The 21920-nt window shown below is 40.2% G+C and overlaps 2 protein-coding genes across 5 annotated transcripts; both read left to right on the top strand.

The window, feature by feature from the left end:
* Nucleotides 1-2307: 2307 nt before the first annotated feature.
* LOC122327829 (CD276 antigen homolog) lies at nt 2308-14543 on the top strand. Of its 4 annotated transcripts, none has more exons than XR_006247724.1 (6): nt 2308-2878; nt 2965-3420; nt 3513-3619; nt 3770-4573; nt 12791-12831; nt 12931-13027. XR_006247724.1 is itself a non-coding variant. In XM_043223462.1 (5 exons), exons 1-5 carry the CDS (start codon nt 2836-2838, stop codon nt 12959-12961), a joined length of 678 nt encoding a protein of 225 aa, XP_043079397.1. In that variant the 5' UTR covers nt 2308-2835; the 3' UTR covers nt 12962-13023. The 4 variants fall into 4 exon arrangements, 2 of the variants coding, with proteins under 2 accessions (XP_043079397.1, XP_043079398.1); XR_006247725.1 differs by lacking the exons at nt 12791-12831; nt 12931-13027 and adding exons at nt 4686-4872; nt 5189-5678; XM_043223462.1 differs by lacking the exon at nt 3770-4573 and having other exon boundaries at nt 12931-13023.
* Nucleotides 14544-17903: 3360 nt separating this feature from the next.
* LOC122328063 lies at nt 17904-20924 on the top strand. The gene is made up of 5 exons (XM_043223771.1): nt 17904-18009; nt 18082-18414; nt 18557-18679; nt 18845-18933; nt 19582-20924. The coding sequence occupies exons 1-5, from the start codon at nt 17985-17987 to the stop codon at nt 19672-19674; spliced, it is 663 nt and encodes a 220-aa protein (XP_043079706.1). The 5' UTR covers nt 17904-17984; the 3' UTR covers nt 19675-20924.
* Nucleotides 20925-21920: the final 996 nt, after the last annotated feature.

Here is a 21920-nt window from a genome sequence, read left to right as displayed (position 1 = left end):
GAAAAAATAATAAATATTTTGCAGAAGCCATCATGCATTGATACTATATTGAGCTTATTATTGTTTTCTTAATACAGGCTCTTAGTTCTCTTTTTATATTATTATTATTATGTAATAAAATGAATTAAATTGAATTAACAGTACACAGATGGTTTAATTCTGTGATTAATACAGTAATGCAGTTTCTCCTTTCTGATATACAGACCGTTTACCTCAAAGCACCTCACGCATTCATTTTATAATCAAATGATTTACTAATGACTGATCCATAGCTAGACATCCGTCTCTGTTTTATAGATTGTTTGAGTTTAAAAAGAACGCCTGGACGTGCATCTCTACATCGTCATTTCTTTCTTGTTTTATTATGGGGATCATGTGAGAAACGATGGACAGAATGTAGTTATCAATCACTTTTATACCGTACAATCTATATATAGTGAGTTATGTATTCCCCGACCCCTTCACCTGCATTCAGATTTTCAAAAAACTTAGTTGTCTATGATTGTAAAAAATTAACGTAATTTTGAGACAAAAACTGTGAAAATGCTACTAAAAAACATGTTAAATTATTAACGGTAAATTCCTGTAAAATTTACAGGAAAAACCGTAACCTGATGTTCCCAGAATGCATTGCATTTCACATTTTGTTTGTATTTGATGTTTTTTCTTTAAAATCACTGTTTCCTCTTAGTTTTTCTTATCAGTTATGTTTATTAGGGTTATATGTTGCATATGTTTTTAAATGATATTTCGGTTTAATGCGCCTCGCCGTGATGTGTTTAGTTATATATGTTCATATTTAAAGGATGTGTTTGATGGGCTTTGGTTCATCACGTGACTTTGCTGGATATCAGTGCAGTTCAAAACAGATTTCAGTGCTTTAATAGTTGGTACATTAACATTACTGTATATCAGTTAACGGAAATGCGGTATTTAACTGTAAATTTAAGTTAAAGTAGAATTACAGTAGAATTCTGGCAGTTTTTCACCGTAAATTCTACAGATTTTCTTACAGTGTAGAACATACCCAGAAGGTCAGAAATGAATGGCACTGCTGGGCGTTACACTTTTAAAAGTACCGTATATTACGTTACTCCTTAAAAAAGTAACAATACTTTGCAACAGTAATGCAATGCTCTTCATGGATTGTAATATATTATGTTACTTTTGTGTTACTTTTTGTCACCTGGGCTATGCTTGTGACAGAAAAAGCCAATACAAAGCACTATACGGTACAGTCGAAGATAGGGTTGCCACCAGTCCTTTAAAAATATACAGAATCATCCCATATTTAGAGATAAAATCCTTCTATCTTACAAAGGCCAACCAGCTGAATCCTGTTATAGTGTAATAAATGAAATAAATCCTATGTCCTTGAGGGAGGGGGCTCTGGAAGTGGACAAGTGTTAGATAAGGGACAGAGAAGAGAGACCGCAGAAGGGACAAGAGCTGAGAAAGTGTTGGGAGAAGCCGTGAAGGTGTTGATATACAAGAGAGGTGAGATGATCCAAGACCAGACCAGACAAGTCCACGGGAAAAGAGTCAGAACTGCAGACTAACCGAAGGTGCAAAGAAAGGTAGGCTCTTTATATACAGGAGCAGAGAACAGGAGAGGGCGTCCTCTCAGGGTTTTTTTTCCAGATGTGAAAACCTGTGAACAACAAGCTTCTGTTCATACTCTCAGGTAGGTGTAGTCCAGTGCAGATGTACGTTATTAGAGAGGACATTGATTTCAAGTCAGGAGTGTGGTGACTTAGGAAACCAGCGTCAGGTTGCCAGGTTTATACAACTGTCACTCAAAACTAGCCTTTTTGAACCTTCTTGCACAAACGTTCCCGGTGGTCTAGCTGTTTACCTCCATGACCTCCATTTTGTGTTCTTGCACTAATTTTGTCTTTGCTCTAGTCTGCACACTTTGCACTTTATGTGTCTAAGGCACTGTCTTATCTCAGTATGTGAGTTCTTTTGTATTGTGTTGTAAGTGTGACTCCATGTAGCACCAGGTCCTGGAGAAACAGTGTCTCATTTCACTATGTACTGCACAGCTATATGTAGTTGAAATGACAATAAAAGCCACTAGACTTGACGTCTATATCTTCCACACAGCTCTTGTCTGTGGTTAACACACAACGTGGTTTCCTACAGACGCTTTTCACTGGTTTGGTCACTTGATGAACAACACAACCACACACTCGCATTAAACATGAACATGACAGACAAAACACTACCAGCATCCTCTCTTCTATTCAAAGATCTCCTAAAAACCAAAAAAAAGGAAACTGGTGTAATGTGTCGTAAATATACCGGTTGCAAAAAGTAAAAAAACTGCACTATAAAACACATCCTAAAAGAATTCAACTACATACTCATTCACTAAATCTGGTGTCTGATGAGAGGATGTGAAGATGAGTGTTCATCTAAAAGCCTGTTACAGATTCTTTAATAAAGACAACAATCAACAGTTCAGTTTTGAAGAAATGAAGGAAAACGCTATACTTGTGTTCGGATCAAACCTGCCCTACAGATGTATGATGTGATATACATGATAAATAAATGTAAAAGACAAACAGCAAAAAATATTTTAACAGGAAATTGAGGCGTATCCAATAGATTAGATTTCTCTTATTTTGCATTTTGTTTCTTTGCCTCCAGATATTAATGCAAGTTATACTGCTGCCTGTTTCAGTCATGAAATAAAATAAAATATAATAATAGTTCAAAGGTTTCGAACACATGAAGAAAACACTATTTGTGTGGTCAGAGCAAACCTGTCTTAACTTCCTCCTGATCGTGGTTCATCTTGAAAACTCAGTCGTGTGAAAGAAACAAGACATTATGAAGTGTTTTAACACCCTGAAGATCGTGCAGCTTCAGATCTGTGAGTTTATTGTAATGTGTTTTAATGTTCTTTGTTATAGAAAGGCTTTATTAAGCGGTTTGGTTCACGTGTGTGTTATTTGACAGATCTGTTCATATGGTGTGGAGCTGCAGAGACAGATCTGGGTCAGAACGTGACCCTAAACTGTGATCTGGATGAAAACGAGGTTATTTGGTTATTTCTGAAACTAGATTCTCCGGTTCTGATTTTACGCACTTTCTCGGCTACACCTCCTTTTTACTTCAAGAGCGAGTTTAAACAGAAATATTCGGTGCTAAATAAGCGCGGTCTGTTCATAAACAATGACACTGTTGATGATTTAGGAGTTTATTACTGTATGAAAATAAGTCCTCCTCAAAAATACAGCAGCGGCACGAGACTCAGTGATTCAGTGCATGCTTTTAAGACAAAAAACACAGCTGTGAATGTGTTAAATATCACAACGGCAGACATCCACCGTCATACAGCGGAGCAGAATCACTGGAGGACTATTACACTCATATCTGGAGTCATAAACGCTCTTCTGATCGCTGTGATCACCGGTGAGTTATTTCAGTTGGACAGAATTGCATGTGTTTCGACCGGGAAAAAAAGTTAAAACAGTATTAATCCTGTTCATTTTGTCACTTTTCAGCACTATTAAGATGTTTTATTTGTGGAAGCAAGAGAACCAGAGACAGCGTGAAACTATTTCAAGAGATGGAAGTTACGGATCGCCCTGAAGACTCAACCCAAGTTCAGGTAAAACAGGTTTTATTTAATAGAGATGTTTATAATGTGTACTAAATGAGCAGCAGTTAGAAGTAGATGAGGCTTATGATCTTTCTGAGCATATTGAGCGTTTAAAGAAAACGTTAACTCGTTTTGATTAAATGGTTTCCTGTTTTTCAGTATGTCGTGGTGGACTTTCTTCACCACGTAAACGTTTTTAATCCAGGAACCATGTCCTCCTACAGCTGCTGAAATCATCCACAGACTCTATACAGACTGATAAAGTATGAGATATCTTTCATGGAGATCTCTTCAGGCAGCACAAACTCAGCTTCAGATATGTTCACTTGAGCTGACTTGTCTTTCCATCTGATGGTCAGAAACATTTGTGTGAAAGTCATTTAGTCGTCTGTCATCTCCCTGTAGTCTCTTTTCGTCCTCACATAATAAAATGATTTAAACACAATATATCACCTTAGCACATTTATTTATTTGGCGAGTCTGAAGTGGGATAATCAACATGATAACAATGTGTGAGGCTGGTGAGGAAAAGACCCACATCTTACATAGTTCATAGATCATTTACTGCAAACAGTGGAGTAAAGTTTCTGTTTCTGTCTGTTAAACTCTGATCTTCCCAGAAATTTCACAAGACATTGCATATAGCACACATGTTGATTATGGTTCTTTATTTTATTCTCATTTTGGAGCTTGTCCAGTCTGGATTACACAACTCTCTGTGTATACTTTCTGAATATATACACATACATATTTGAATCGGAAGCGTTTATTAGGTTCACCCAATATATATTTTCTTTTTTTTGTCACTTCTGAAGACACTCAATGATACACGTTGTTTTACAGTTGTTGGGAGGGACTAGATGTGGGAACATGAGGAAGTGAAATCTGCATGAATATCATCTTCCCTGCAGGTGGTTTTTGCTCGTGATCTAACATGTAGGAACATATTCCACCGGCAGCTCGGTATGTTCTTCTTTTGTTCTTATGGTTAGCTATATTTTGAAATAAATAGTCATTTAAATATTAAATATTAAAGACATGGCTTGGAAACCTGATTTGTGATGTACTCTTTTAGTATATAGATCAGTTCTAAACACAGAAAAGTTCTGCGTCTAAAGTCACTCGACTCAAATGGAACGTAAACGATAGCATACCTTACAGTTTTTGGGAGGGACTAGGTGTAGACTACAGTAGGAACTTGAGGAAGTTAAACCTGTCAGAATATGACCTGACACGCAGGAACAGATTCCCCATGCGGCTCAGTGAGTACTTCTCTCTAGTTGTTTCTGAAAAATCCATCGCATTTCTATAAATGATTGCATATTTTGCCTATTTTGTGTTTAGGATGCATTTGATTTCGAGTTCTGTTTTCTTTTATGTTCTGTTACAGTTCTGATATTTCAATCCTGTTTTACGCATATGGAATAGTTTTTTGTTCAAATAATATTTGAAAAAAATAAATAAAAGTTGCTTTCAAATAATGCATAAACATTTGACATATTTAAGAAGTACCTCTACTAAATATGCACCAACTTTCCTAAAAAGATTGGTTATTCATCCTTTTTCTGTTATTCAAAGCGTCAAAACAAATTTGATGAAATATCACGAGGTACGACCAGAAAAAAAACTACCATTTTGAGACTTTTACATTGACATCCATTCAAAGGTAGGCCCCCGTGTCATATAACAATTTTCCAAGGACCCGTATAAGCATCAAACAGGTTTGTGAAAATCAAATCAAATAAATAAATAAACATTTATTTGCTGGTATGTAGTTAGCAACTTTGGAAATAATGCAGTATGACCTCAGAAACACAGTTATTTCTACAAGTGTTTATTATAAATTTGTTTAGGTGACTAATTATGTGCTTGTTATTTGAAAATTTTATGTGGTGCAACCTCTGGAGTGTTTTTCATTACGGATATATTTCCCTGTGACTGTCCCAGATTGGCAGTTTTTGCATTTATATTATATTAAGGATTCTTCTTCTTCTTCTGCTTATCCGGGGCTGGGTCGCGGGGGCAACAGTCTAAGCAGGGACGCCCAGACTTCCCTCTCCCCAAACACTTCCTCCAGCTCTTCCGGGGGAACACCGAGGCGCTCCCAGGCCAGACGAGAGACATAGTCCCTCCAGCGTGTCCTAGGTCTTCCCCAGGGCCTCCTCCTGGTGGGACATGCCCGGAACACCACCATTGGGAGGCGTCCAGGAGGCATCCGGAACAGATGCCCGAGCCACCTCAGCTGGCCTATCTTGATGTGGAGGAGCAGCGGGTCTAGTCCGAGCTCCTCCGGAGTGACTGAACTCCTCACCCTATCTCTAAGGGAGTGCCGAGCCACCCTACGGAGAAAACTCATTTCGGTCGCTTGTATCCGGGATCTCATCCTTTCGGTCATGACCCAAAGCTCATGAGAGTAGGAATGAAGATCGACCGGTAAATCGAGAGCTTCGCCTTGTGGCTCAGCTCCTTCTTCACCATGACAGACCAGTACAGCGACCGCATTACTGCAGAAGCTGCACCGATCTGTCTGTCTATCTCTCGTTCTCATCCTTCCCTCACTCGTGAACAAGACCCCAAGCTACTTAAACTCCTCCACCTGAGGCAGGAGCTCCCCACCAACCTGAAGGGGGCAAGCCACCCTTGTCCGACTGAGGATCATGGCCTCATACTTGGAGGTGCTGATTCTCATCCCAGCCGCTTCACACTCAGCTGCAAACCGCCCCAGCACACACTGTAGGTCTTGGCCAGATGCAGCCAACAGAACAACATCATCAGCAAAAAAGCAGAGAAGCTATCCTGTGGTCACCAAACCAGACCCCCTCCAGCCCCCGGCTGTGCCTAGAAATCCTGTCCATAAAAATAATGAACAGGACCGGTGACAAAGGCCAGCCCTGTCGGAGTCTGACTTAATGCCGGCAATGCGAACCAAGCTCCTGCTCTGATCATACAGGGATCGGACAGCCCTTCGGAACCTGGTCGAATGCCTTCTCCAAATCCACAAAACACATGTGGACTGGTTGGTCAAACTCCAGCATCCTGAAGAGGGTATAGAGCTGGTCCAGTGTTTCACGTCCAGGGCGAAACCAGCATTGTTCCTCTTGAAGCTGAGGTTCAACTATCGGACGGATTCTCCTCTCCAGTACCCTGGCAAATACTTTCCCAGGGAGGCTGAGGAGTGTGATCCCCCTGTAGTTGGAGTACATCCTCCGTTCCCCCTTCTTAAAAAGAGGAACCAACACCCTGGTCTGCCAGTCCAGAGGCACTGTCTCCCGCATCCACGCGATGCTGCAGAGGCGTGCCAGCCAAGACAGCCCCACAGCATCCAAAGACCTGAGGTACTCCGGGCGGATCTCATCCACCCCCGGTGCCTTGCCACCGAGTACCTTCTCAACAACCTCAGTGACCTCAGCCAGGGTGATGGTCGAGTCCCCCTCTGGGTCCTCAGCCTCTGCTCCCTCAATGGAAGACACGTTGGTGGGATTGAGGAGATCCTCAAAGTATTCCTTCCACCGCCCAACAATATCCCCAGTTGAGGTTAGCAGGTTCCCACCAGCACTGTATACGGTGTTGGCAGGGCACTGCCTCCTTTTCTGAGGCGTTGGACAGTTTGCCAGAACCTCTTTGAGGCCATCCGATAATCCTTTTCAATGGCTTCTCCAAACTCCTCCCAGACCAGAGTTTTTGCTTGCACAACCACCTGGGCAGAGGTCCGCTTGGCCCACCGATACCTGTCAGCTGCCTAAGGAGTCCCACAAGCCAACCAGGACCGATAGGACTCCTTCTTCAGCTTGACGGCATCCCTTACTTCCGGTGTCCACTATCGGGTTCGGGGGTTGCTACCACGACATGCACCGGAGACTTTACAGCCACAGCTCCGGACGGACTCAATGTCTCCAGCCTCCCTCAGGATACGGTCAAAGTTCTGCCGGAGGCGGACAGGGGTCTCTGCCAAATGTTCCCAACAGACCCTCACGGTACTTTTGGGCCTGCCAAGTCTGTCTGGCCTCCTCCCCCGCCAACGGATCCAACTCACCACCAGGTGGTGATCAGTTGACAGCTCCGCCCCTCTCTTCACCCGAGTGTCCAAGACATGCGGCCAGAGATCAGATGATACAACCACAAAGTCGATCATCGACTTCCACACTAGGGTGTCCTGATACCACGTGTATTGGTGGATACCCTTATTGCTTGAACATGGTGTTCGTTATGGACAGACCGTGACTAGCACAGAATTCCAACAACAGAACATCACTCTGGTTCAGATCGGGAGGGCTGTTCCTCCCAATCACGCCCCTCTAAGTGACACTAGCATCACCAACGTGAGCGTTGAAGTCCCCCAGCAGGATGATGCCCCGGTTGGAGCACTTTCCAGCACCCCTCCCAAGTATTCCAAGTAGGCCAGGTACACTACACTGCCATTCGGCCCGTAGGCACAAATGACAGTGAGAGTCCTCCCCCCAACCCGAAGTTGCAGGGATGTGACCCTCTCGTCCACCGGGTTAAACTCCAACACATGGTGGCTAAGCTGAGGGGCTATGAGCAAGTCCACACCAGGCCGGCTCTCACTGCAGGCAACACCAGAGTAGTGAAGAGTCCAGCCTCTTTCGTGCTGTGCGTGGCCCACAACAACTCAGGCTCTTTCCCCTTTTGTCTGGCTTGTCACCTAAGACCTGTTTGCCTTGGGAGACCCTACCAGGAGCATATAGCCCCGGACAACCTAGCTCCTAGGGTCATTCAGGCACTCAAACCCCTCCACCACATTAAGGTGGCGATCCTTGGAGGAGATATTAAGGATTTATATTATATTATTTATTTCAGAATAATAGATTTTTTAGCAACCAATAACAGCAATAACTGTATTAAATAAAAAATAAAATTGTTTTAGCAGTTTTATGCAATTTACAGAAAATTGACTCCATAACTACATTAAAGAATTATAGAGAATTTGATTTTGTTATGAGATTATTATCATTAAAAAAACTAAAAAGAAATGCTACCACTTTGTTTCAATACGCTTTAATTAGTCTACATAAAAAGGTTAAGCATGTTGAGGAAATTAATTAATTTCAATATATATATATATATTTTTAAGTTTATGGCCAATTCATCTTTATTGAAAAAAAGTAAAATCACTCAATTTTAAATGTTAATATAAATTTATGTGTGCACAACTTTCTTAATGTCTGAACAGCTACAAAAGATGTTACTGTTTTTTGTCAATTACCTATATATGATTTATTTTTTAATACAGCAAGTAAATGTGGAGCAGAAAGTGTTAGTTAGCTCATGAGAACAGAGGTCAAGGTAAACGGGAATTTCCATGAAAATAGAGATATTCTTTAGAGAACTTCTAAAGACGCCTGGCGTTAGTAATCCTGGAGACGTTGTGTTTCTCTTCATACACACACACACACTCTCATGGTTTCTGAGATGTTCAGTTAATAAAGTCTCAGTTGTGTATGGAAACACACGTGACACCTTTCATTGTCCTTGCTTTTAACCGTGACATGTGAACCTTAAGTGATGCATAGTGTCTGTTCATGACGCCGATCGTAGAGAAACCCCACAGCCTGTAAACAGGTCTTCTTCTGTGTCTTCTTCCAAGAGTGTGTGAAATGATTTCAGCTTGGTTTCTTTTAGTGTACACTTTTATGTGATCTGGAAGGTGGTGGAAGAGTCTGGTAGGTGATTCTGTGTTGTATGTAATTATGGAGACCTTTTTGTTCTGAATGTTTTGGATGAGCATTCGTGTTACTGTGTGTCTTAATATAACTGGTTACACTTTATTTTGATAATCCACAAGAGACGTTTTACCTGTTACTAACTCTCTGACTGCATGTCTATAACTGGGGCAGGTTTCGGATTAGAGAAGTAGTGTCTGATAGTCAGTGTGTAGTGTACTCGTGAGAAGACTGTCTACTAATACTCCATGACTGCTAGTTGACACGTAGTTGCAAAGTACAACTAAAATCGACTTGAAGTGTTAACAAATAATTAATATATCAGTTTAATATACCGTGATACGGACAAAACATACTGGAAAATACTTTACAATAATAAAATGCATTCCCGAAAAATCACACCCACGTCATTCGCTGTTTAAGATGTTTTGGATGCAAACTGGACTATCTGTCGTCTTACTCCGAATGCTCTCACCTCAGGGCTTCCCGTCTACTCTACATCTTTCTCACGCGGTAGCTTCTGCAGGTGTGCGGCTGTACCCCAACAAACAGGACATTCCCCTAACATTCCCATTGGGTTGTTTTTAACCTAGAGAGAACCTTCCCAGAACGTTCCCTGCTGTAACGGAGAGTCAGAGATGGTCGGATCCATTTGTTAGCTGTTTAATAAGAATCCTCAGACAGACAATGATCGGAGACAGGGCTGTCAGAGACAAGGGCAGAGAAACAGTAAACAGTCAGCAGAGAAGTATGAACGCTCAGAATTACCAGACTGTCATGTCGCATTCTATATGTCTATAGGTGTGCTTAGGTTGTTATAGATATGTAGATAGTGTTGATATCTATGATGACGTTGCATTTGCTCGATATGTGGCTTGTATATGTGTGTATAGGAAGCAGGCTGGCCCCCTCGTTCACTTCACGGAGTAGAACGCACTTCTAAGCGGCAGTGGGGTTCCCCGAGAGGGGCTTAAGGAGGTTAGCGCTCGTGAGCGGAACGCAGCCCGCGTCGACCCGCCCTTCTCTAGTGCGCATGCCCATTGACTTCATCAGTCTACCGCATCTAGCCTCAACCAACGTTTGGAAATTGGAGAAACGAGGAAAAAAAAGCTGAAAGAGCAAGCGATATTAATCACACATATTGTCGAAGATGATTTTGAGGTAGGCCGTGTATGTTTACGAGTAAACAAATGTCACGTGACCGGCGGGAAACCGCTATCGGGAAGAACATGAACTGAAAGTACTCTGAACACGTTTTGTACAGAAACGGTGTGCAATTAGTATTGTACTAATATTGTATCAACTCGTGCACGTTTTAACCATTTTATTAACTTTTCGTTAAAAAATAAATAACGAAAAAAACATTGCTCGTTGTTCCTTTAAGTTTAACGAACTGAAAGCGCCATTTCAGCTCGATATATTATTCTATGTTTTTATGGCTTATAGCCAGGTTAGCTTTAAACGTTATACGTTTAGTTTTACCAACAAAATGCCAGTTTAGTGATGATTCTCGAAGGTTTAGACTGGAGGAAACGGCTGACGTCACGAGTCTCCGGCGCATGCGCAGTTTCGTGTCACACACTTTCAGTTTTATTAGCTTTAGTCCCGGGTTCTGGACGTCGAGGATGTGTCCATCTGCTCCGAGAATCGAGCAAAAAGGGGCAGGTTCTGTTCCGAGTTAAAGATCTCAAACTACTCGGATGTGAGTCAAATGACACACAAAAAAAGTCACTCCCCAGTTTATTTTGCTATAAATTAAAAAACGCAAATACAAAAATGGTCTGGCTTCTAGTTGGGTTATGTTTTTTATAAGATTTGTATAATTATATGATAAAATGTTGTATAAGAAAAACAATATGACGTTATTATAAGATGAAAAATCCAATATATAAAATCAAAGTCAAACGTTTAGATGTCAAACATGTATTCTTTGAACTAGATTTATAGAAATGTATCATTTTAAACAGTAATGAAGTAGGAACAAACGAATCTATTAACGTCACAGCTGAACCAAACCGTTTAAAAACACTGAATGCTTTTGTTTTTTAGTACAACTACAGATGGACTGATTTAAGTCATATCCAGTCAAGATCATTGGCTGGTTTTGTTTTGTTCTCATTAATGAGTGGAGCGTGTCTCTTTAACATCTACACATACTGCCCACGTGTGTTTTCTATCTGTTTATGCTCACTGAACACAAAAACGGTGTTTATTATGCATACTGGTCAATAAATATGAAAGGAATCAAGCCGTTTTATATTTGTCAATATAAACATATTGTATGTTATATAAATAAGTTTGTAGAGCCAATAGATACTGCTTAAAAAGAGTCTATATCACTATATATTTCCAAATATATAAACTTAATTAGTTTCCCTTGTGACTGTGCTGATCAAGCAAAATTCTTTTATTTGTCCTCTTTTACGAACAAGTGCTTTTTTAAGCATTTAATCTTCAATCTCTCGACCTGTAGCAAAACCTTTAAGGCTAGTGACTCGTGTCCTGGCCAAGCAGTCCCGCTTTTCTGACATTATCACCATCACTAATGATCAGTGAAATGACAAGCAGCAAGTTTTAAAACACAGGCACATCTCATGACTCTTGTGTTTGACTTTGACTCTGAACTGATCTGGGCTTCAGTGGAACAGTTCAGAATAAGCTCAACGCCAGACAGAAAGCGAAGGCATGCCACGACTCAAGACAATTACGGCTGCTCTCCTCACCCACGAGCCTTGACTTTCTTCTTTCAGACAAACACAGTCAGAGCTTTTCAAACGTTTAGACCGACTCTTCCAAGCTTGGTAATGCCGGTGGATAGTATCTCTTGGTTTGAAGCTCCATAAATGGCATATTAACATTAGAGCATTCGTTGCCACATCACTTCCCCGTAAGTTGAGGTCCTGCCGTCGGTTTCAGAAACAGGAATGATTAGCTCTGGTGCAGATCATTGGGTTGTTGTTGTTGGAGCGGTATCGCTGTATATTCCCTTCAGCGCTTAACAATCATGATCAGTGTTTGCAAACGTCGACAGAAGAGAACCCAAGCCGCTCGTGCACTGTTCTGTGAGGTTCTGTGAGGTTCTGTGAGGTTCTGCTTTCTTAGTGAATATGAAATGAAGGCTGACGCTCCGCTTTGCCACTGTGGGGCACTATACTCATGTTCACGTGTGACTCATATGTGTTTTGTAGACGGTTCCACCAGGGATTGGACTTGTCATGACAGGCACTATTAATGTAATTAATACTAATAATACATTCATCGTTGATAGCAAAACAGAAAAGTTTGACATGACGATGCATCGAATGTTTCTCGACGGCTCTGCATGTATGGAAAGAGAAAGACTACAGAACTCCTTGAAGGGAATGAATAGGAGTTGGGTGGAATAGATATATTCCAGTACTTTACGTAATTATACTACAGCCTACGTAAGATTACGGGTAATGTAGAAACATGGTTGTGTTTATACCAGCATTGACTTTTCTTTTGCTCATGTGTGCAGATGCTGCGTCGTTTACTTACTTCTGCATCTAACAGTCAAAGGTTAGTATTCACAGACCTCTGTTAAGACATTTGACATCTGTTAAAAGGTTTTATGTTCGCTGCAGTTTGATTAAAGTAAAGTTGTTTCTCTTTTCCCAGTGTCTCTGCAGGACTCTCCGAATCGGTTTGACGGTGTTGTTGGAGGCTCCGTCATCTTGCCTTGCTTATATGTCAATCAACAGCCAAGTACTGATGTGTTTTGGCGACTGAATGAGAGTGTAAATGTGCTTAATATTATAAATGAAAAACCCTCAATACTAAATCAGAAGGAAATATTCAAGAATCGAGCAAAAAGTTTCCCTTCAGAGTATGCAAAGGGAAACTACTCCATCAAACTGAAAGATCTGGATTTCATTCACGCAGGAATCTACACTTGTTTTTTACAAGAGTCAAATGAGGAAAAGAGAATGCAGCTTTTTATCAAAGGTATACGTGAAGTCCTTGTGTGTTAAATTATGATTTAAACACTGAACACTGATACATGCTCTCTAACCTTAATTATACTACTAATAAAGTATTAGTCCTAATCCTTTTTCAAAAGATAATTTCCATAATTTTACGTAGTACACTGCAACATATAACATACACTAATGCATGTTCAGGTGTTTGTTTTTCTAATAGGTTTCCTTTTAATCAGTTATTTGATGCTATAAAAACTTGTCACGATTGTGTGTGGGTTCCCTTCATGACGAGATGTTTTGGCTTCACATTTCTGCAGTGGAAGGAAGTATAAATGTGTTCTCCATCTTTTTTAACAATCCATTTTCTATACATTATACCTTTTATTCTTACAGAAAAGCCCGACAAGCCAACAGAAAAGCCTGAAAAACCATCTGAAAGACAAAAGAACTCAGCTATGGGAACAGAGTCACTGAAGATTATGGAAGTCCTAACCGCTCTGCTGGGATTTACTCTGCACCTTCTCTGAGATTCTGTTACGTTTGGCTAGCTGAGATTGCTATTGATACTCAATAGGAGCTTTTCCACTATCTGATAGTGGATAGTATGATAGTGGAAAAGCGGCAAATGCTTCAGGTTATTGCTGCTTTAGAATATCTTTTTATTTATACTCTACATCGGACCACTCTCAAACATGCTGTGTATGCTATCATCCTTATATTACGATGTGTATTATTAGTGGCCAAGAACCACTATTGTATCTAACCATTACTAGAGACGACTCCAGTACTACAACTCTGACTATCTACCAATACTTTTGATGTAGTTCATACATGTTATTTTTAATGTAGTTTTACCAGACTTGAAACACGGTCTCCCCATCACCACCGTGTCATATCAGTGTCTTCATGAACATTCTTATCAGTGTGTTTGACGTTAATGCGTTTGGCTATTTAATCACTATGTCTTTTATATAGTATTTGCTGTTAAAGTTTTGTCTCTGTATGCAGTGCTATTTTAAATTTACAAACTCATTACAATGTCAATACCGGAAAAAAAACTTCTGAAAATAAATTTCTCAACCCATTTCAAAGATTTAGGGTCATGCAGTGTTTTGTTTACATACATTTTTTTCTGTAGTATTATAATAACTATCATGAAGAAACAACATGAAGTTGGTCGTTGTATACCAGCAGAAGTATTGAAATACACAGTTAATTTTATCTGTATCTTGTGTTAACTTCACCGTGTTCAGGTTTGTAACAATCTGCTAAAGCTTAAAAAATAAAGTGATGTATTTAAAGAGAAAAACATTTCTGTGGTGTTCTCAATTCATTAACTGATATATAAATCCATGATGCACAAACTAATACATTTTGAGATGAAATGGTGTTATTGTTACATGCATTTAGTTGGGTTTTTACTGGTTACTTCATCTGAAAATGTGATTGGCTGCTGTATAAAGCCAACAAAAATGATTTTATAGGATTTTGGAATTGATGAATGTTTTTATAAGTGGAAGACTGCAAACAACAACATTTTTGTTAAAACCTGATTCCTGTCTATGGTATTTGTCAAATAAATCCTGCAAATGGATTTGAACGTTGCCTCCTCGCACTCATTACAGAATACTTCGCCTAATGAGAATCCAGCGGGGGTTTTGAATCTGTGAGCGGCATGCGCTTACCAACCAGATTATCAAGATCACCTTAACCAGCTTCAAGCAGTGAACGAGCATCTCACGCATTTTATCAGAACTCTGCCATCACCGTCACCCCAGACGGTTTGCTCTGCCTGATAAATTTGACAGTGTCGCCAATCAGTGTAAGGGTTTTTTACGTCAACTCCGCTTTTATCTGAAAATTCAGGGAGTTAAGTTTGAATCAGAAGATAAAAAATGTGCTTTTATCATAACTGTGTTAACTGGGAGAGCACTCGACTGGGCATCAGCAGTCTGGGATGCACAATTTTGATCTTCCGTGGATTATTTCACACAACAGATTAGAGACGTTTTTGAATATCCAGCCAATGGAAGGGACGTTTCCACGCAGCTCATTCATATGATGCAGGGTAACCGCTCAGCAGCAGACTATGCCATCGAGTTCAGAACTCTCTCTGCTCAGAGAACTCAGACTCTCACCCTCAGGAATCCATCACACTATACATAGTCGACTCACCTAAGCACAAAGTCATTCTTGGATACCCTGGCTTTCGGTGCATAACCCCAGTATCTCTTGGTATCATGGTGAACTGACAGGCTGGTCCGCCTTCTGCCAAGATCGCTGTCTCCCTTGTAATCCGGCACTCTGTATGACTACCAGTATTGAGAGCCCTGCCACGCAACAGCCCGATAACATTCCCTCCTGCTATCATGACATCCTAGACGTGTTCAGTAAAACCAAGGCAACGCAGTTACCCCCTCATCGACCATGGGATTGTGCAATAGACCTCTAACCCAATGCCATACCCCCACGGAGCAAAATTTACCCACTATCCAGAACTGAAAACCAGGCCATTGAGGAATATATAGAAGAGGCTCTGCAGTCCGGTTTCATTCGTCCCTCTACTTCACCAGCAGCAGCTGGGTTCTTCTTTGTTGAGAAGAAGGATGGAGGATTGAGACCTTGTATAGACTATAGAGGGTTAAATAAGTGATCAAGTATCGCTACCCACTTCCACTTGTACCATCTGCACTTGAGCAATTAGGAAAAGCAACCATCGCCACCAAATTAGACCTCAGAAGTGCGTATAACCTCATCCGTATAAAGGAGGGCGATGAATGGAAAACTGCATTTCTCACCAGCAGGGGGCACTACGAAAATCAGGTGATGCCGTATGGCCTAGCCAACGCACCAGCTGTCTTCCAGTCTTTCATCAACCGTTATGTAGTAGCCTATATCGACGACATTCTTATATACTCCAAATCTGAATCTGTCCACGTCAATCATGTACAAACCAGACTCTTAGAGAATTAGCCCTACGTTAAAGCTGAAAAATGTGAATTTCATGTCCGGCAGACCTCCTTCCTGGGGTATTATGTAAGTCACTATGGAGTAAGAATGGATGAAAGAAAGGTCCAGGCTGTTAGTCGTTAGACTGGCCACAACCCACGACAATCAAGGAGCTACAGCATTTCTTAGAGTTTGCCAACTGCTACCGTCGTGTCATCTGCAACTATAGTACCGTTGTGTCAACGCTAACATCATTATTACAGGGTAAACCGAAAAAACTCAAGTGGACCAAGGAAGCCAGCCAAGCCTTTGATGACCTGAAGGAACAATTCACTTCTGCCCCTATCTTGAAGCACCCTAATCCTGATTCCCCATTCGTGGTTGAGGTAGATGCTTCAGACTGCGGAATCGGAGCAGTGCTTTCTCAGAGAAGTGAGCCAACAGGCAAGCTGCACCCTTGTGCCTTCTTCTCCAGGAAGCTATCTGCAGCAGAATGCAATTATGATGTGGGAAACAAAGAATTTTTTTTTGATGAAAGCAGCTCTGGAGGAATGGAGGCACTGGCTAGAGGGGGCCAAGCATACTTTTCAGGTGATTAGACCCCCAAAGAACTACCTTCTGGTCTCCTTAATCCCCTGCCCATTCCACAACGACCATGGTCCCACCTCTCCATAGATTTCGTAACTGACCTACCCCCATCAGGTCACTATACCACAATTTAGGTTCTCCAAATCATGCCACTTAGTACCCTTTAAAGGACTCCCTACTGCTAATGGACATTGCCAGCTTACCGTACTTTACTAAGTGTTTCTCTGATTTATCCTGCCTGTCTCATTGTGTAAGATCTCTGCCTGTTTGTTCTCTCTGCTGTTTGGATTTGCCCCTTTCATTTGTTTGCTGTTCCAGACTGTTCTGACCCACTGCCTGCTTATCTACGTTGTCTAAGGACTACCCTCAAACTTGGTACTTGATCTGACTGCTTTGCTTGAACCTGATTCCTGTCTATGGTATTTGTCAGATAAACCCTACAAATGGATTCAAACGTTGCCTGCTTGCCTTCATTACATACATGCTCTGTGTGCCCTACTTTTTCGTTGCTCTTAATTGTGTTATTGTGTTCAGGTGTTTTGAGTTTGGTCCATTACGTTGTGTATATAATCCCTGTGTGTTTGAGTTTAGTTTGTCCGACCTTGTTGTTATTACCTGTGGTTTTCTTTCTTTCTGCCTGCCTGCAGTGATATTGTTTATTTTGTGTTTGGAAGATTAAAGACTTATTTTTGTTGCATTCTCGACTAGTGCTCCTTCTCTTTCTCAAACCACAGCGTGACAACAGTGCAAAAGTTGATGCTGTACTGTAATTTTAGACTAGATCTTCGGAGATCCCACCAGCAGGTGCTAACTACAAACACACAGATTTTCTCACATGCCCTGATTTGAACATGTGATCAGTGATCATATTCTGATTTTGGTTAAATAAACATGAGTGCAGATTCATCCAGACCACTGCAAGATTATTCAATTTCAGTATCACTTGGTGTTTTACAGATCATTAAAATGTATGTTAAACAAAAAACTCTGATGCCATTATTTTTGTGACTGTTTGTTTGTCATTAAGTATATTTTTAAAACACATGACATCAGTTTAACTAGAAAAGGGATGATTAAAAGTGCTGTGTGAGCATGTGTTCATCTCTGACTTCCCTTCTGGTCTGTGTGGTCGATTTTCATCTTAAGCAGTCATGTTTCCGCTCACAGAGATGTTTGAGTGAATACAGTATAGAACACACTCCTCAGGATCAGACGATGAAGATCGTACCGCTTCAGATCTGTGAGTTTCTCACATTAGATGTGATTTATTAAATGCTGTATGTTAATGAATATGTGTTTGTTTCTCTGCTAGATCTGTTGATGGTGTCTTCAGTCACAGAGAGTGTAAGAAACACAGCAGTAAGTTTAGGATCTGAGCTGATTATAAGCTGTGATCTTGATATAAAGGAGATTTACTGGATCAGACACAAATCACCAGACCCTCCAGAGATCATCTTACGCTCTTATGATCACTTGTATGATGCAGCTAAATATGAAAACATCACCTTCAAACCCAAATATTCAGTGAAAACTAACAGCCGTCTGTGGATCAGAAATATCAGCACTGATGAATCAGGAGTTTATTATTGTGTTAAAACTAGTGAACCACTAAAGTTCAGCAACGGAACCAGAATCTACATCAACGGTGAGATACTTTCTATTTCATATATTTTAAATCCATAAGATTGTACTCTATATTAAATATATACTGTGTTAAGCATAATTTAAAATAAATATTCTAATAAAGAATAACTTGTGATTGATCTAATAATCTATCCGTTTTACAGACACAGTCCATGAGAGTCCAACAGAATCATGCAGCGCTTCACAACAGGAGATACCATGGATATGGAGAAACCTGACCATCACATCTCTTCTGTTCAATGTGCTTTTGATCGTGGCATTGATAGGTAGGTCTTTTTTAATCTATGTTTAGGTGACGGTCTCTGCAAACTTACTTTAAAACTCTAGACCTGTACAAATGTAATAATATCCTTCCTTTATGATTGTCTTTTGTAAACTGTCACAAGTTGTTTTATGATACAGTAATGCTTTATTTATCGTTTCTGTTTTAGGAAAGAGCTACCTTCAGTCAAGAAGATTAAACAAAACGTCAGCAGACCCTCAAAGTACCACAGCAGCTCAATACTCAAACAATTCACACGTAAGACTGATTCTTTCTATTTGACATAATTAGCTTTTCCAAATAATATATTTGAGATTGAATATTTGGTTTATCTGAACCGTTTTCACTAAATAACATATAGGTTTTGTGCACCACTGATCGGTCGGCTGTGACATGTCTTTATGTAATGACCAAAAATGTTGTACGTAGCACTAGTTAGTTTTATTTTACCATAAGAACTATATCTTTTTTCTTTAAATAAAATAAACATTAGCTGAAATAAATTTAACTTCAACTTATTTTATGTCAGCCAATTGCACAGGAAATGTCTTTCGTTGTCTTTAAACTCAGTGTACTAAAATAACTATAACTAAAATAAAAATTAAATGTATTAATTAAAATAAAAAAAAATGTAAATGGAAGACTATAGTAAACAAGCTTAATATCTTGCTAAAATCTATCCTAAAATAACACTGGTGCTGTTTTCATATTTTATATTTAGTGCGCTCTTTGTCAGATAATCATAAGCAATTTGGTACAACTCTATTTCATGTCCATTTACTCATTAATTTGGTTAGATGTTCTGTTATTATTACCCCTCTGCTTCTGTTTCTGGATCATCTTGAGAGGGTTTATTTTCTGGTCATGACTACGTTATAATGTATAATTAATATGTTAATCTTTCAGTATTCTGCAGCTGATGTTTCCACGCGCCTCAGTGAAAACAGACCTCATCAGGAGCAGAGCATCTACTCTCTTCTACAGCCAGTAAAAGTGTGAAGAGATATTTGAGACAAAGTAAATCCGTTGAAAGATTACTGGACTAAAACCCTTCTCACACAGACCTTCAGTGCAGGAGGAACCCGTGCTCGTATGAACGCAGATAGTTCATAGTGACGCTCAGTTCTGAGCTAGTTTTCCAACACTGTCTCACGACCAATTCTTACGTATTTTACGAGGTGAACCTCACGATTTTGTTTGATTTGTCTAAACCCCCGTGACAGAGTCACTCGTACAAATTCACAGGAAACTGGTAACTCGTAAAATACGAACAATTTAGCAAAAATCGTCTGAATTCGAATGAGTGAGGTCGTGCAAACTTGTACCAACTAGCCACCTTGTAAAAAATGCACGAATGGCCCTGAGATCAGGCTGGATTTCTCAAACCTTTAAAGTGCCACATGAAAAATATCATCAGTAGTTATACTGATCCAAAAATAAAATGTTCATGTAGTAGACACTGAGGTGATATTAGTGACAAGAGGAAGTGGTTTCTCAGTAACTATAAAGTTTAATGGTGTTTTTACTGATGCTGAACTGTGCTCTCGTTACAGAAGTACTTGTTTTTTTTTGTTATCGTGTATGTTTGCTGCTTTGTGAATTGTTATATCTGTTATAAAATGTTCCCGTTTTGAGACGCTTTGCTTCTAACTAGCAGTCAGTCAGTTGCATGTAAACCACAGGGCAATGAGGTTTTCTTGGAGCCGAAGCAGCTTCTCAATCAGTTTCACGAAACATGCAATGAACAATCCTTAATCTACAACACATCAGCTAGCAGTGCTGAAAATAAATTCCTTTCTCGCATTGCTTTGCGCTATACAGCTGAATATATTAAGATTTCCTATTTTCAGCTAATGTTTTGTGTTTTATAAAGAGTTCACATACAGCAGGAGGAGGAACAACTTTCAGTGCATGTGCTAAAGAGACTCCGTTTTTAAAAAGTCCAACTTCTGCACAGCTCGTTTTTGTGGTTACCACAGCGTGGGTTTTCTGCAGGTAAACTCTTCCACACTTTGGTCACTTGTCTTTCAGTGAATGCATGCAGACCAGGGCAGATATGACGCTTACTTTCATGTGTGCGAAAGCAAAGCTGCAAGGCATAGACATACGGTCTTGTTATACCATGCACTGGAAAGGTTTTTAGTAAAAACGCTTCACCTGCTAAACTACTGGCTTGTTACCCAGCTGTCTGCTCAGCCCCGTGGGGTACGTTCATGTTTTTGGACTTCAATAAAGCTGATCTAACTCTGCATTTGTCTTTGTCTCTGCCGCAGTACATCATAAACACCTACATGCACACCGTGGTTTAAACTAACCATGCTAACACAACAGGAAACAAATTAAACAGATGTATGTCAAATACACCTGACTTTCTGTTATCTTAAATTTCCTCAGACCAAACCAATGAGAACCAACAAGAAACTGTTAGCATGTCCTGTTCGATCCTGCTGGTATATAATATAACTAAATCGTTAGGCTTCAAAGAGAAAGAAAAATTAAATTTTACAAAGTACAATACATGCGCTTTGGGGAAATATGGTTTGTGCCGACCACATTTTGTTTTGTCTGCAACTCTCAAGGACGTACTTAAACATTAACCGAATTGGCGCTATCTTGAATTTATGAAGATTATATTAAGGTTGGGTTTTGAGCAAATGTGGTTGGAGAAGACCTCCTTTAACTTCCTCTCGTGGGGATCTCCCTCTTGAAAGTGCAGAGGTAAAGTCATGTGAAAGAAACAAATCTGAATCACGCTGAAGCACTTCATGAACATAGCCTACAGAAAAAACAGCATTCGGCGTGCTTTGCAAACGAACGCATTTATGATATTTTATGGCGCGAGTATAACAGCTTTGTGTGTGTTGTGTTCGGAGCAGCTGGTGATGTGTGATTAGGTTATTGGCTAACATCACTGGACGTGCTGCTGTTTCTGCTCTGCTTCGCTCACCTGTGGCTAACACCCCTTTCTTCTTACCTCATGTTAAGTATTTCAAGACGCTTGTGAAAGCTGTTCCACTGGTCCTGGTCGTGTTACAAGCAGCGCACCACAGAGTCTCACCTTTGAGAGAGAGTGCTAGCTAGCGGCCGTCTATCTGGGCGCTAGCTCACCAGTGTGGGGATGTGGAAAGATCTAAAGGCTTACATTTAACAGAAATATTATACTGATGCTGTCAGAAGAAAAGATTATCTGAACACCGAGGTGTTGTGGCATTACTCTACTGTGAAATTATGTCTTAAAATGATAT

Source organism: Puntigrus tetrazona, chromosome 22 (genome assembly GCF_018831695.1).
Source record: "Puntigrus tetrazona isolate hp1 chromosome 22, ASM1883169v1, whole genome shotgun sequence".
Taxonomy (NCBI): Eukaryota; Metazoa; Chordata; class Actinopteri; order Cypriniformes; family Cyprinidae; genus Puntigrus; species Puntigrus tetrazona.
This window is presented reverse-complemented; position numbering and strand designations above follow the sequence as displayed.

What these genes read in the sequence shown, in the direction of transcription:
- LOC122327829 (XM_043223462.1), top strand. Translation starts at nt 2,836, where the DNA reads ATGAAGTGTTTTAACACCCTGAAGATCGTGCAGCTTCAGATCT. An exon ending in GATCGTGCAGCTTCAGATCT is followed by an intron (nt 2,879 to 2,964) that starts GTGAGTTTATTG and finishes GTTATTTGACAG; the next exon opens with ATCTGTTCATATGGTGTGGA. An exon ending in AAGACTCAACCCAAGTTCAG is followed by an intron (nt 3,620 to 12,790) that starts GTAAAACAGGTT and finishes TCATGTGTGCAG; the next exon opens with ATGCTGCGTCGTTTACTTAC.
- LOC122328063 (XM_043223771.1), top strand. Translation starts at nt 17,985, where the DNA reads ATGAAGATCGTACCGCTTCAGATCT. An exon ending in AACCAGAATCTACATCAACG is followed by an intron (nt 18,415 to 18,556) that starts GTGAGATACTTT and finishes TCCGTTTTACAG; the next exon opens with ACACAGTCCATGAGAGTCCA. An exon ending in TTTGATCGTGGCATTGATAG is followed by an intron (nt 18,680 to 18,844) that starts GTAGGTCTTTTT and finishes TTTCTGTTTTAG; the next exon opens with GAAAGAGCTACCTTCAGTCA.